Source organism: Hypanus sabinus, chromosome 22 (genome assembly GCF_030144855.1).
Source record: "Hypanus sabinus isolate sHypSab1 chromosome 22, sHypSab1.hap1, whole genome shotgun sequence".
In the NCBI taxonomy this organism is placed as follows: Eukaryota; Metazoa; Chordata; class Chondrichthyes; order Myliobatiformes; family Dasyatidae; genus Hypanus; species Hypanus sabinus.
Window position 1 is genome coordinate 56,672,691 of NC_082727.1, and position 16,591 is coordinate 56,689,281.

The window sequence follows — 16,591 nt, forward strand, 5'->3', positions numbered from 1 at the left end:
AAGCACCCAATGTGTGAAAAAAGAACAAGCATGCAAACAACAACATGTAAACAAATAACACACTGAACATTAACCGCAGAGTCCCTGAGAGTGAGCTCACAGCCATGGAGCCAGTTTGGCACTGAGTTGAGTGAAGCTGGTCCAGGAGCCCAAAGGCTGCAGGCCTCAGCCACGGAGCCAGTTCGGCATTGAGGCGAGTGAAGCTGGTCCAGGAGCCCAAAGGCTGCAGGCCTCAGCCACGGAGCCAGTTCGGCATTGAGGCGAGTGAAGCTGGTCCAGGAGCCCAAAGGCTGCAGGCCTCAGCCACGGAGCCAGTTCGGCACTGAGGCAAGTGAAGCTGGTCCAGGAGCCCAAAGGCTGCAGGCCTCAGCCAAGGAGCCAGTTCGGCACTGAGGCGAGTGAAGCTGGTCCAGGAGAGCCCAAAGGCTGCAGGCCTCAGCCACGGAGCCAGTTTGGCACTGAGGCGAGTGAAGCTGGTCCAGGAGCCCAAAGGCTGCAGGCCTCAGCCACGGAGCCAGTTCAGCATTGAGGCGAGTGAAGCTGGTCCAGGAGCCCAAAGGCTGCAGGCCTCAGCCACGGAGCCAGTTCGGCACTGAGGCGAGTGAAGCTGGTCCAGGAGCCCAAAGGCTGCAGGCCTCAGCCACGGAGCCAGTTTGGCACTGAGGCGAGTGCTGATGGTTTCAGGAGCCCAAAGGCTGCAGGCCTCAGCCACGGAGCCAGTTCAGCACTGAGGCGAGTGCTGATGGTTTCAGGAGCCCAAAGGCTGCAGGCCTCAACCATGGAGCCAGTTCGGCACTGAGGCGAGTGCTGATGGTTTGAGGAGCCCAAAGGCTACAGGCCTCAGCCATGGAGCCAGTTCGGCACTGAGGCGAGTGAAGCTGGTCCAGGAGCCCAAAGGCTGCAGGCCTCAGCCACGGAGCCAGTTCGGCATTGAGGCGAGTGAAGCTGGTCCAGGAGCCCAAAGGCTGCAGGCCTCAGCCACGGAGCCAGTTCGGCACTGAAGTGAGTGAAGCTGGTCCAGGAGCCCAAAGGCTGCAGGCCTCAGCCACGGAGCCAGTTCGGCACTGAGGCGAGTGAAGCTGGTCCAGGAGCCCAAAGGCTGCAGGCCTCAGCCACGGAGCCAGTTCGGCACTGAGGCGAGTGCTGATGATTTCAGGGCACGGGTGCAGACTCAGTTCAGCAGATATCAATTCAATAACGTCATTTAAGCATAGCACTAGGTTTTCACCTAGCTGACCAAGAGAAGTTTGAGATATGTGGTTACTGAATGTTCCAGTGTCCTGCCTTACCATTGCTCTCTAAAGTAATGTTGCATATTAACAGGTGAAACTGCCCAAGGTTTTATTTAAAGTTGGGTGTCCAATCTTTACTATTAATGGAGCCACGATTTCAGCTCTACCTATATATATATTTTACAGATATAGTGAAGATATACATAGAACTACATAGTGGTTGAAAAATTAATGGTAATGCCTGAAAAGGGGGCACCCATCGTCACACACACAAAATGCTGGAGGAACTCAGCAGGTCAGGCAGCGTCTTTGGAAATGAAGAAACAGTTGATGTTTCGGGCTGAGACCTTTCTTCAGGACTTGAAAGGAAGGGAGAAGATATCGGAATTAAAAGGTGGGGGAGGGGAAGGAGCATAGCTAGAAGGAGATGGGTGAAGCCAGATGGGTGGGAAAGGTAAAAGGCTTGAGAAGAAGGAATCTGATAGGGCAGAAGAATGGACCACAGGAGAAAGGGAAGGAGGAGATGCACCGGGGGGAGGTGGTAGGTGGGTGAGGAGGGGTAATAGGCCAGAGTGGGGAATAGAGCAAGAGGTGGGAGGGAATTTTTTTACTGAAAGGAGAAATCGATACTCATGCCCCTAAGAACCCCTTGCACCCAGTACATGCTCTCTTCTCATTGCTATCATCAAGGTGGAGGTATAGGACTGAAGACATGCACTCAATGTTTCAAGGACAGCTTTCTCCCATCCGCTATCAAATTTCTAAATGGGCAACGAACCCATGAGCACTGCCTCAGTATTGTTTTCACTTTCAATACTACGTATATTTGTATTTTGTATTATTATGTACTGCATTGTACTGCTGGCGCAAAACAAGTTTCACAACGTATGCCAGTGATATTAAACCTGATTCTGATCATGAGAGCGAGGACGTGTGGGGGGTTTAATTCCTTCTGGGGAGGGGGCATGTTGAACACAAACACATTGCATACAGACACCCATTCCTAGTTCACCTGATAATCACAGAGAAGTTTGTGTCTTTGCTGCTCCCAGGCTTTCCTGTTGCCCACCAGGGAAATAAGTGTAAATAAGGTCAAGGAAATTAAGAATAAGACTGGGCAAGACGTTGAATAATAGATTTTACAAATACTCCACCTTTATATTCACAGCCTGAGGACAGGCTGTCATGTAAAAGGATTATGTTGACATATTATTTATGTAGGACTTCAGGGAGCTACTTGTATTTGCAGCAATCCATGCCTGATATCTGTTAATAAACTCTGAGTGGCAGAGACTGAATCATGAACATACCTTTTCTTTCTGCAATGTTGCATCTGAGATTGAATTTTCCCATGTCTCAGCTTCTCAGTCTGACCTCAGTTATAATATACATGTATTCATGCCACCAGGTTGGAAACTCAAAACGACAGCTGCCCTGACTTTCCTGGATGACATGAATGTTTCAGCCAAGTCCTCAATGCATTAAATGTTATTCTTTCAATCAACTAATAAATAAATTAAATTAATAATATCTGGCATTTTAAATTTCAACATGTCACACAATCCCAGGCATTTATATCACAGGCTCAACTCATTATTTTTAACTTTGCCTACATTAAACTGAGCTACTCAGCAGTAGTGAAATTGATATTCTATTACAACACAAAACTTCTTCAGTCAATGCACAATTCAAACTACATTTATTATTGATGTATATATACATTGTACAACCTTGAGATTTGTCTCCTTACAGGCAACCACAATACAAGAAAACCAAAATATCCTAATTTTTTTTAAAAACGACTAACACCCAACGTGCAGAGAGAGAAAAAACTAATCGTGCAAGCAATAAAAGGAAGAAAAAAGCGAGTCCTCAGGCATGAGTCTGGAGCAGGCCCACAGCCTCGACCTCAGTGCAGCAAAGAACGGAGTGAACGTCGAGGAGCCGTGAGCAGAACAAGCCCAACTCTCGTGGCACCCAGCACCTGGATTTGTGATCCAGCTGGCCTGGCATTTAGATCGTCCAAACACTGGATCACTCCTCGCTCTAGGACCCAGGCCCTGTTGCCTTGGACCTGGATCCCATGGGCAATTTCCGGCCCGTATATGACCTTGCCGAATAGACCCAGTGCTTAGGCCGATGAAACCTTACCCATCGGGAAGGAGATAGCTACATTGTTAGGGATCAGGGAAAACAAAAGAGATTATCATCAGTGATAAGGCAGGCTCGGGGAATATAGCTTCACAGTAATTCAGTGTAGCAAAACTTCAGTGTAGTCCAAGCCACCTAACAGGGCTCATCTTAACACTGCACCCCAGCGTAACAGAGATACGTGCATATACTGCACATTGAATCAACTGATCTTTCAACTTGAGGAAGAGATTAGATTAACAGATGAAAGTACTATTTTGAGAGAAGATACAGTACTGTGCAAAAATTTTAGAATAGGGTGGCAAAGATTTTTGCACAGTACTGTATTTGATGACGTGGAGCAGAGAGCAGGTTTGTAAATCTGGTGGGTGCAAAGGATATTTGGGAATGGTGAGGGTGGAGCACCATGGGAGGGTGTGGGACAGGTGGCAGAGAAGGTTTGCTGGGCATGGTGGGGGGTTGCTGATGCAATCACACCCAGCCCTAAGACACCAGGCAAGCTCATTTGATTCCAAACAATTGGTATATTGATCATTGCAGAATGTCTCTGGTGCTCCCACTGCTCCCTTCCCCTTTTTCCCAACCATGGTTTCCCCTCTCCCTGTTCCTTTCCCACTCTCAGTCCACAAAAGAGACCCATATTAGAATCACATTTAACATCACTCACATATGTTATAAAATTTGTTTTTTATTTTGGACTTTTGCACAGTAGTGTACTGATGCTTCCGTTATACTGTATGGTACATTTGTACTCACATATTTACAGGTTAATGGACCTGGTCCTGCTGATTCTGGATATCCAAAGCACAAATAGAAAATGGCACTCATCAAATCAGATGGCATCAGTGAGGAATAAAAAAAAGAGTCAAAATTTAACCCAATCACCATTGATATGAACATTTGAAGCTTGTTGGCCTTATGCTTTCATAGTAACTACTGGAGAAGTTTGTCAGGAATTGGATTTGGACCCTTCCTTGCAGTTCTCCTCTCGGCTGGTGACATAGTGACCTGCCACTGACATCTGATGTTTGATGGGGATAAGGGATTGGTATATCATGCATACTTTCTGACGTTATTGGATATTGGGAATGTGAGTTCCAAAAAGCTTAACCCTCAGTTTACTCCACAATCCTATCACTCAGCTTCGCTTTCACCACTGCTTTATCCAATGCTGAAAACCTTCAGCTATGCATTTGCACCTATGGGAAACAAGAGAAAATCTGCAGATGCTGGAAATCCAAAGCAACACACACAAAATGCTGGAGGAACTCAGCAGGTCAGGCATTATTAATAAAAAGAGTAAACAGTTGATGTTTCTGGTTGAGACCCTTCAGCAGGACTGGAAAGGAAGAGGAGACGTCAGAGTAAGAGGGTGGGCGGAGGGGAGGAAGAAGTACAAGATGGGTGAAATTGGGAGGGGGTGAAGTACCTATGTACCTATGGCTTTACAGGTAGTGAGCTAAGATCATTTACAGTATTTAGACTGGGCAGCTGTTTTACAGACAAGAAAAAATTTGCAGATGCTAGAGATCAAAGTAGTTTACACAAAGTGCTGGAGGAACTCAGCAGGCCAGGCAGCATCTATAGAAAAGAGTAAACAGTCACGTATCGGTGTGTGACCTTTCACCAGGACTGTTTTACAGCAAGCACAGAGGGGATGAGCTGAAGGTTTCATAAATTTTTAAAAGATTTTTTGATTATTCTATTGCAATACTTCAGATTTTCCTCCCTTTTTTAAGGATAACCAGAACACTGGATGCCTTGTCCCATCTCAAGGTGCATCTCATTCATTCATTGTTCCTTCGCTTCAAGAGCCTCAGTTTTTCCAAAACAGAGATCATCCCATGTTCCTCTATACTGCCGTGCGTTGACATTGGTACTCCTCTTTAGCAGCCCCCACCCTACCCACCACTTTATACGTGCCACCTCCGGCAGTTGTCGTCACTCTTCACCTTGAAACCCGCTTTTCTTAACAACCCTTCTGCCCTAGAGCATCGAGTCTTAGAAGAACATGGCACAGAATCTGGTCCTTCTGATCAGCTGGTCCTTACCACCAAGATGTCCATCCAGGCTGATCCCATTATCCCATTTGCTTGAATTTGCCCCGGACTTTCTAAACTTTCCTATCCATGTACCTGTTCGAATATCTCTTAAGATTTGTATTGTACCTGCTTCACCCACTTCCTCTGGCAACTCATACCACATAAGTACCATTGTGTGTGTAAAAAAAGAAGGTTGTCCCTCAACCTCCTATTAAATTTTCCCCTCTATTAGAGAACATTGGTGCTGACTCATCCAATATTAGTTTAGCTGACTCAACAACATTCTTATGAAAAACACTAAGATCTTCTTCATGTTAAAAATGCTGTACAGATGGAAGTTTGTGCTGTTTGCTTGGGGCTAGTGAGGCAGTGCAGGTGAAAGCATTAAAAAAGTTTGTGTGGTACAATGCATGCCAGCTTTAGCAAAAGACCAGAAGTCTTCCCAGTGCTCAAGGACTAATGTTTAAACTACAGTCCACCAGACCTTCCCTCAGAACCTCCAACATCCCCATATGTCTGAAGATTTAAAGATTAGCTTTATTTGTCACAAGTGCGTCAAAACTCGCAGCGAAGTGTGCCACTTGTGTCAAACCAAATTGAATCAGCGAAGATCGTGCTGGCCAGAAGTTGCAACACTTCTGGCACCAGTATAGCATGCCCACAACTCACTAACCCTAACCATCAGTATCATCATTATGTGCTGTCTAGTATGATGAAGGTGATCATGGTCCCAGGATCATGATTGTTCTTGGTAAATTTTTTGACAGAAGAGGTTTGCCATTGCCTTCTTCTGGGCCATGTCTTTACAAGACGGGTGACCCCAGCCTTTATCAATACTCTTCAGAGATTGTCTGCCTGGTGTCAGTGGTCTCATAACCAGGACTTGTGAGATGTACCAGCTGCTCATACGACCATCCACCACCTGCTCTCATGGCTTCACGTGACCTTAAACAGGGGGCCAAGCAGATGTTCCACCTTGCCCAAGGGTGACCTGCTGGCTAGTGGAGGGAAGGAGCAACTTACAACTCATTTGCTTGCGATGTATCTTTACTCCGCCACCCAAAAAGCCTAATTATTCTTCTTTGGAAAGTGGGAGGAAATCACAGCACCCAGAGGAAACCCACACAACTTACAGCATGAACATACAAACTCTTTACAGATGGCTGCAGGAATTGAATCCCAATCACTAATTACTGCTGCATAAACAATGTGCAAACCGCTACTCCACTGTGCTGCTTCTTGCTAGGCAGACACCCAGTAACAATATAGGGAGGATAGTGAGGCTTTGGAGAGAAATTAGAAGAGGTTCACCAGGATGCTGTCTGGTTTAGAGGGCATGTGCTATCAAGAGAGGCTGGATGAACTTGGGTTGTTTTCTCTATAGAATGCCGGAGGCTGAGGGGAGATCTGATGGAGATTTACAAGATTATGAGAGGCATAGAGAGAGTGGAGAGAGACAATAGACAGTAGGTGCAGGAGTAGGCCATTCAGCCCTTCTAGCCAGCACTGCCATTCACTGTGATCATGGCTGATCATACACAATCAGTACCCCGTTCCTGCCCTCTCCCCATATCCCTTGACCCCGCTATCTATAAGAGCTCTATCTAACTCTCTCTTGAATGCATCCAGAGACTTGGCCTCCACTGCCTTCTGGGGTAGAACATTCCACATATCCACCACTCTGGGTGAAAAAGCTTTTCAGCATCTCTGTTCTAAATGGCCTACCCCCTTATTCTTAAACTGTGGCCTCTAGTTCTGGACTCACCCATCAGCGGGAACATGCTTCCTGCCTCCAGGGTGTCCAATCCCTTAATAATCTTATATGTTTCAATCAGATCCCCTCCCATCCTTCTAAATTCCAGTGTATACAAACCCAGTCGATCCAATCTTTCAATATATGACAGTCCCGCCATTCTGGGAATTAACCTTGTGAACCTACTTTGCACTCCCTCAATAGCAAGAATGTCCTTCCTCAAATTTGGAGACCAAAACTGCACACAATACTCCAGGTGTGGTCTCACCAGGGCCCTGTACAGCTGCAGAAGGACCTCTTTACTCCTATGCTCAATTCCTCTTGTTATAAAAGCCAGCATGCCATTAGCTTTCTTCACTGCCAGGGTATCTGTTTCCCAGGGTTGAAATAATTAATACCAGAGGGCATGCATTGAAGATGGAAGGGGGTAAGTTCAAAGAGGATATGAGAGGTAAATTTTTTGCTCAGATAGTGATGTATGTCTGGTAGAATGGTAGATGCAAGTACATTAGAGGCTTTAAAGAGATGTTTGGACAGGCACATGAATGGATGGAAGACGCAGATATATGAACATGGTGTGGGTAGGAAGGGGATTAGTGTCTGAGTGTTTTTCATTCGCTTTTTAGTTAGTTCAGCACAACATTGTGGGCCGAGTGGCCTGTTTCTGTGCTGTACTGTTCGATGTTCTATTAAAATCAGACTGTTCTTTAGAAATTAAACTGGAACAGCATTGTAAACGCTGGGAGTGGAAGTTACACCCCATTATAGCAGAGGTGGCAGAGCCATTGGAAGAGAAAATCTCTGCTGGCATATTCTTACAAATTAATATACTGCTCAGAACAAATATTTGAAGTTGCATCATCAGTACAATTCACGGCCTCCTTAGAGTCAACATTAAACTGACTGAAAACCTACAGCATTATGATCAAAGGAAACTGGTAGCAATGTGTGGCCACACTGCAGTGCTCTTGGCTGTCAAGCTGTTCCAGGCATTCAATCATCACACCACAGAAAGCAGCAAATATGAGAGCAAAACCCACAGGACTCCAGATAGAGCATTGTCAGATGTAATGATGTCACCAATGTAGGATCAATATCGAAATAAATCATCTTAAAATTGATCTTATCCTACACGGTGTAATTAAATGTGCACTTTTTTGTACACTTTGGTAATGGGATTACAGTCTTTTTGTATCTCTTCGATTTCATGTTTTAATGTTCATTTGTCTGTATATTAATCTGGTATATTATATAATATACATATTGTGTATCGTGTTCCTGCATTATAGAGTAACAGATCTGTCCTTCCTCCTCTGTATTGAACCCCAGTGTCGTACAGAATCTGACCTATTCTCATCAGTAATGTTTGACACTGTTATGAAGAAGACGACTCCTATCCCGGCCTTGATGACCGTAGATTTGCCAGGGCCTTGGTGCCATACTTGATCAAACAGTGTAAATACTGTAAACCTGCACCTTTTTTTGTACGTTTGTCTGTGTTTGGTAAAGGGAATACAGTCTTGCTGTGTCTCTCTGGGTTCATGTTCTAATGTTCATTTATATGTGTATTAATCTGTCATTTCATATGATATACATATTATATCACTCACTCCATCACTGAAATGTTCCCACAACCTATGGACTCACTTTCCAGGACTCTTCATCTCATGTTCTTCATGTTGCTTGTTTATTTATTTATTATTTTTATTATTATTATTTCTCTTTTTGTATTTGCGCAGTTTGTTACTTTTTGTACATTGACTGGTTGTCTGTCCTGTTGCACTCAATCTTTCATTGACACTATTATGTCTGTTATATTTACTGTGAATGCCCACAAGAAAATGAATCTCAGAGTTTTGTATGGTCCTAGGTGAATGAAATATGTGGGTGATGATAAACCTGATTCTGATATGGGTCTCTATTGTGGACTGAGAGTGGGATGGGGACAGGGAGAGGGATTCATGATTGGGAAAGGGGAAGGGAGAGGAGAGGGGAGGGAAACACCAGACAGGCATTCTGTAATGATCAATAAACCAATTGTTTGAAATTAAATTACCTTGTCTAGTGTTTCAGGGCTGGGTATATATGAACCCAGCCCACCCCATCCCTCTGACACTCCTTCACTGCTACCTGTGTCTCTCTCGTCCCATGGCCCTCCGCCCTCACCATTCTCAATATCCTTTCTTCTCGTCAGATTTACAAACTCGCTCTCCACCCCACATTGACAAATACAGTACAGTGCATAAAAGTCTTAGGCACCCTGGCTATATATATGTGTGCTTTTGTACAGTACTGTATTTACTTCAATAATAAATTTACTTCGAGTTTTGCTTTTTTTGTAGCAGGCAAAATGCTCCTCAGCACCGGTAGTACATTAAGAATCCACAGAATAAAGAATGTTGTCCAGATCAATACAATAAAATCTTAATCCAACAGTTCCTTGTGAATTATATGTAATTAACTCTAAGTATAAACCACAGCAACAGATATACCAACATTAACAATCTTTTTTTGAGGTGTATACATATGATAACCATAAAAATAAATCAGCATTAACAGGAAGGTACTAAAGAAAAATTATACTATCTGTGGCACATGAAGGTTTGAAAAATTCATATGTCTATTCCATTAAATTCAGATTTAATTATGTTAGCAGTGGCATTTCACTGCATCTAAATGCCACTGCTTCATACCAGTTAGTATCTTGAGTTTGCTGTATTCAGCATTAATCCTGCGTGTTGTAACTCTGCTTATTGTGTTTCATTGTCTTCATAGGCCATTTCATTCCTCACGCCTCTGGCCGTGATCTTTGTGGTCAAAATAATTCAACGGACAGATAAAACAGAGATTAAAGAGGCCTGTTTAGGTAAGATATTCACTTAAAGTATGTAGTGAAATTATGTTTTAATTTCTCTTCCGTTCTTGTAGTTTGAATCTATCCTATAACACCTGTATTTTTTAACACTCAGCTGTCTCTCTGGCCCTTGCCCTGAACGGAATCTTCACCAACACAATTAAGCTAATAGTGGGAAGGTGAGTTGCCATTATTTAGTACATCATTTTAATATCAGTTCTGTGAATTCTATCTGTTTAACACTGGCTCGGGGAAAATTAATGACATAGCTTGCTGTGCAAAATGATAACAACATTATCCTTGGAGTGAGGAAGAAATGGAAAAGCACTCCCTTGTCCATGTTCAGGCATTGGGTATCTGGCAAAGGAATTAAAATGATGTGTACGAAGCAGTAATTCTTAGAAAACTGAGAACAGCCTATCATTATGCAAGAATAATTCATGTTCAGTCAGACATTACTCCATTTTGTTTAATTTCTGCATTGAATGGAGATTGAACTCTATGTCTCTCATCCAGTCACTGAACTGTCTCCCACAACGTATGGACTTACTTTCAAGGACTCTTCATGTCTAATACCAGAGGGCATGCATTGAAGGTGAGGGGGGGGTAGGTTCAAGGGGGATGTGAGGGGTAAGTTTTCTTAATCAGAGTGCGGTGGATGCTTGGAATCCACTACCTGCAACGGTGGTAGAGATAAGTACATTAGAGGCTTTTGAGAGATAGGCACATGGGTGTAAGGAAGATGGAGGGATATGGGCATAGTGTGGGTAGGAGGGGCTAGTGTTTGTATGTTTTTGATTTGCTCGTTAGCTGGTTCAGCATAACATTGTGAGCCGATTAGCCTGTTCCTGTGCTGTACTGTTCTATATTCATCTCACGTTTCCAGTATTTATTGCTTACATATTATTATTATTGTTATTATTATTATTACATTTTTTCTCTGCTCAGGTTTGTAAAAATCTAGGTACGGGCATAGCCAAGCTGACTCATTTCTCAATTGCTAGGAACTTTCAGACTATTCCAGTGGTGTTTAGTATTGTGGCTTTCTGAAGATTTACGTAAATGGGCCTAATTGTTTAATACTACTGTGTTGTGACTTCGGGAGGATGCCAGTTGTAGATATTACTTTCCATAGTCTTTCGATTTCCTCTTTTAATTCTGCATATTTCTGGGTTTTTCGCTATTAATTTCTGTATGGTATGGTTGTTTGGAATGGCCATATCTATTACGTAACTTGTTCTTGTTTGTTTATCTTGTAATATTAGATTACAGTTATTATGTATCGTCCTATCTGTAATAGTAAAAATTATTAATATGATTAGTAATTGTTATAATTAATAGCAATAATAATTATATAAATTTCTTGCTTTTTGTATTTGCACATATTGCGGTTCTTTGCACATTGGTTGTTCGCCCTGTTGGGTGTGGTCTTTCATTGATTTTATTCTGTTTTTCGTGTTTCCCACAGGAAAATAAATCTCAGGGTTGTACATGGTGACATTAAAGTACTTTTATAACAAACTTACTTTGAAGATACCCTGGTTTCTAATTAACTGTTTCTAACGTATTAGAGGTGTGGTGTAGCTACATATTACCTGGAAACAGACGCTGGCATTCTGCTTTGGGGAAACTGACTGGTCCAGAACAGCAGTCTTGTGCAGCTTCTCATCCGCCTCAGTGTGATGTGTCATTGAGGGTTGTGCTTTCAGGTGCAGACTGCACCCAGCTCATTGTCTTTTTACACTCTATTTCGGAGAAGCCTGTCACATCAAAGTTTCTACGCATCACATTTGCAGTGCCCTTGATTCGACAATTTCAAATGGATGTTAAATATCTTCACATCATTTTCAAGTTCAAATTTAATTATCATTCAATCATGCATGAATATGGCTAAACAAGACAGTGTTCCTCTGGGCCAAGGTGCAAAATACATTACCAACAGCACACATCACAAATAGCATGTGGTTATAATTTCAGAAAAATATACAGTAACAAAGAGAAAAATATATATAGCCCAAGTCTTTGAATGGCATGAGAGTAGATTTATTGGATCTTGTCCTGGTCCAGCTTGTTCTTCTACCAAGTGAACACAAGAGGGCAGCACAGAGCAAACACTGGAGGGCAGCACTGATGGGAGGACCCAGCCCCTAACCTTTGACAATTCCAGCGCCCCCTGCTGAAGCCCTCCTACACTGGCTCAGTATCTCCTTTCCTGGGTGGCTGTAACAGGTGACCATGATGCCTTGGCTTAGTCCCCACCACAACCGAAACAACCTCCCCTCCAAATCTCCAGAAGGAAGACTTTACAGTAATAACCAGCTCACACAAAATACTGGAGGCATCAATGGGTGGGGGGGAATAAATAGTAAATGTTTCAGGCCAAAACCCTTCATTCAAAGAAACAAAGACTGTTCCATGTTGCTGACAAACACTCAGTTGTAGCTGTGGTACATGCATATGCCCATAGCTACCCCTTTGGTTTGGAGAAAGTGAGAAGAGCTGAGAGAGAAATTGGTGATAATGTGAACCAGTTTTGCTAGACTGAGGAGGGTGGTGGTGGAGGGGAATGGTTAGGTCTGTGGTCTGGGAGAAAGTGAAGAACTTTAATGTCTTTCTGATGGAGGATGGAAGTGTAGAAAAACTGAGGGACAGTGGAGTTACTGCAACAACCAGTGGCTCCCATAATTTTTTCACCACCATCATTTGCTCTTCACTCATGAAGTACTAGTCAATATCAGGTCTACATTGATAAAGAAAAGGGTTAATTTACCAAAGAACCTTTCATTATACAGGAATTTATATGGGGGGGGGAAGGAGTACCACGTACAGTGAATGTTAGGTAAAGTAGTCAAAAGCTAGTCAATCCCCTCCCAGTAAAAATGCAGTAAATTGAAGGAAAATCACACTTATTTTTATAAGATCAAACATACAAGTCATTCATCCATTGCCATGTTAGCTAGATACAAGAGCACGAGTGCTCATTGGTGCTTTCCCCCGCCCCATTCTGTGTGGCTTATTTACATCACAGACTCCTTCTCATTAACCTAGTCTGTTAAGTGTTGCCAGTTTTCATGAAACTATGTTTGAGCAATAATCTCCAAATATATTTCCTATCTTTCCTTTTACTGAACAAAACCATTGAATTCAATGAAACCTTCCACTGTATCAAAGGTTCATTAAGTACTATCTCAAGCACTTGATATGAGACAGATGGTGGCTGTTGGCGTGATTAAGTCCATTACTTTGCTGTGAAAGAAATTTCTACAAAAGCCAGGTACGTCCTCCCCATGGACACATGGGTTTTCTCCAGATGCTCTGGTTTCCTCCCACAGTCTAAAGACGTACCAGTTGATAGGTTAATTAGTCATGTTAAATTGTTCCATTAGGCTGGGGTTTAATCGTGGGCTGCTGGGGTGGCAGGCTGGGAAGACTGGAAGGACACTGCATCTCTAAGTAAAGTGTCCGGTGACAAGTGAATATCACCAAGACTGAGTAACCCTCTGATGACACCAAAATGCTTAATTATTACAGCTCATTGTTTACAGTTTAAAGAGGATGATGTATAGTGTTATGAACAGCTGAATTACTGTGGGCCACTGACATCTACTCCCTAGGTAATCAAGTGTAACCCTCTCACCAGGGCTCGAATACAAACTTGACTTGCTAGCTAACCCTGTCAACAGCCTCATGACTCAGCAGTGAGAAGGCTCTCCTTCATAAACAATATTAGTCTACGGTTGGTATGATTTGGGGTTCAACCAAACGGGGAAGTTGGGATATTCCGATTAAGGAACATTGATTGGAGCAAGTGCTGTGTAAATACTGCTCATACACAACTGTCAGACACCAAGAAATGACAGATCATTTCTAGCATAAAATCACAAAGTGTAATTACCAGTTTTCAACTTCATCAAACAGTTAACTAAAAAAGAAATATAACAGGGCCCATTATGTTAAACCAGGCCAATGTGCTCATAAACATTGGAGCTCATTCCCGTAGTAGTCAGGTGTATTACCGTACTCACGTGCTGAACCCATATGAAAGATACCAGCAGTCACAGTTTGAACTTCCCTCAAAGACCCTCTCAAACGAACTGGCTAACTCAGGAGAATTGACACTTCCTCCTTTGAACCATTTATCTCCACAAAGCACTTCTTACAACAGGGCCTCTCCTTCAAATGGCATTCAGCAGGCATCTTCCCCTGTGCTGTGCTCCACAGCTCCCTCCAAAAGACCCCAAACCAGTCTACTGTCCTTCAGAAGTCTGATCCCACCCAGCTCTCTCTAATCTTCCACTGGGCAGAAAGTTACAACATGGACCAAAGCAAGCTTGATTGTCTGAGACAACATTCCTAAGTTGGACAAAGTGGCTCCTCACCTTTAGCCAAAACCAAAACACTCTTACTAGTAGGACACACTGCTTTTTCAGAAAACTGCTAAAATTAAAAAAAAAAATCAAAGCATAGCAGTAGAAATCTTAACCAGGGCATTACACTAGAACAAAATGTAAACCGGTAATTACCTGCCTGCACCTTCACCATTCCCCATGTGCGCTTCCCCCTCACACCTTCTCTTCTTACCTACCCATCCTCTCCTTCTGGTGCTCCTCCCCCTTCCCCTTCTTCCATGGAATTCTATCCTTTCCTATCAGATTCACACTTCTCCAGGCCAGATCTTTTCCACGAATCAACTTCCCAGATTTTGACTTCACCTTCTCCACCTCTCCCAGTTTCACCTCAGAGCTGCCATCTTGTACTTCTTCCTCCCATTAATCACCTTCCCCACCTTACTCTAATTCTTCCCCCTTCCTTTCCAGTCCTGATGAAGGGTCTCAGCCCAAAACATTGACTGGTTACTCTTTTCCATAGATGCTGCCTCACCTGATGAGTTTCTCTAGCATTTTGTGTGTGTTTCTTATGTTAGAGTAAGTCTTTGAATACTTTAATGAGTAGTTTAGACATCAATGCATGTGAAGGTGGTGATAAAGTAATCTTCTTGTGTGCCTAAAGGCCGAAGGTACAGCACTTTCTGCTCTGCATCGGATTTCTGAACGGACATTAAACCCATGAACACTAACTCACTACTTCCTTTTCTCTTTTTGCACTACTTGTTTAATTTAACTTTTTTAATATATGTGTACTTCTTACTATGGATGACAGGGTGGAGATACGTCTCTCCCAAAGGAGGGGTGAAGCATTCCTTCCCTGCAGGTCCCCCTGGACAAGGTGTAGCACGTGAAGCCATGGGAGCAGGTGGTGGATGGTCATTTGAGCAGCTGGTGCAGATCACAAGTCCTGGTTATGCAACCACTGACACCAGGCAGACAATCTCTGAAGAGTGTTGATAATGGCTGGGGTCATGAATCTTGTAAAGAAACTGCCCAGAAGAAGGCAATGGCAAACCACCTCTGCAGAAAAATTTGCCGGGAACAATCATGGTAATAAGACCGTGATCATCCACTTCATAAAGACATGGCACATAATGATGATACTTACTGTAATGTTCCATATTTTATGATTATGTATCGCATTGTACTGCTGCCGCGTAACAATAAATTTCACGACGTATACCAGTGATATTAAACCTGGTTCTGATTCTGATTTTGACCATGGAGCTGTAGGCTGTGGTTCCGTGTTGGCACCCTTACCCCTGATTCAGAAGATTGTGGGTCCAAGCCCCAGAGCAAAAATTTCAGAACATAATCAAGGTTGAAACTTCAGAGCAGAAATAAGGTCTTGCTGAATTATGAATGAGTTGTTAAACCAAGAAACTCTCTGCCCTCTGCAAAAGATGGCAAGAGCTCATTTTGAAGAACAGCAGGAAATTCTCCCAGTAGCATGGCACTGTGACATGATCCTTCATTATATTACTAAAGGAAATGGATAAGCCAGGCTGTCAGGATCATTAAAAACTGTCGAGTGCAAAATTACTTCTGATATAACAGCAAGCATAAATGTACTTGCTACAACTCTACAGGATATTGATGAACCCATAATTGAAAGAATGCCGGGTAGTTCTGCTGTAACACAATAATTACATTCCTAGGAAACCTTGTAGGTTTCTTAGTCCTCCTGTTGCGGGACACGCTCTTATTGCTTTCAAGTCAGTTTTAAACAGGGTTTTCCTGAACACAGTCACGCAGTAACCAACGCAAACTCCGCAATGCTAGAAAGTATTCCCTAATCTATTAACCACGTCATAATAATCCACATTATGGAACCACAGAATGAACTCTATAAACTTCTGGTCGCTTTATTCAAGGGAGGATGTACTTCATTGAAGGTACAGCAGAGAAGGCTCACTAGCAGTTTGCTGTGGTGAAGAAGTTGCTTTAGAAGCAGAGGTTGAGTTCAAAGAATGGAACAGTGGTGAGGCTGAGCGGTTTAACAGGTCCTGAGAGGATGTCCTCCAAAGGAAGCCTGCAACAATGGGGTATTTTTCACAATAAGTGGTCCTGAATTTAAAGTGGAGATCACTCTTCATCTCTCAAAGGGCTATAAATCTTCAGAATTCTCTGATGGGGGCTGAGCCAGGAATACAGTATATTCAACAGTAAGC

General features: G+C 43.1%; 1 protein-coding gene across 1 annotated transcript in view; it reads left to right on the forward strand.

Moving 5' to 3' along the window:
• The window catches only part of LOC132379644 (phospholipid phosphatase 4-like), a 296,084-nt gene that overhangs the window by 89,156 nt on the left and 190,337 nt on the right, over positions 1 to 16,591 (forward strand). The window contains exons 3-4 of the mRNA XM_059947813.1: positions 9,954 to 10,044; positions 10,148 to 10,211. Of these exons, the coding sequence (XP_059803796.1) occupies positions 9,954 to 10,044; positions 10,148 to 10,211 (155 nt within the window). The remainder of the gene's footprint in view (positions 1 to 9,953; positions 10,045 to 10,147; positions 10,212 to 16,591) is intronic.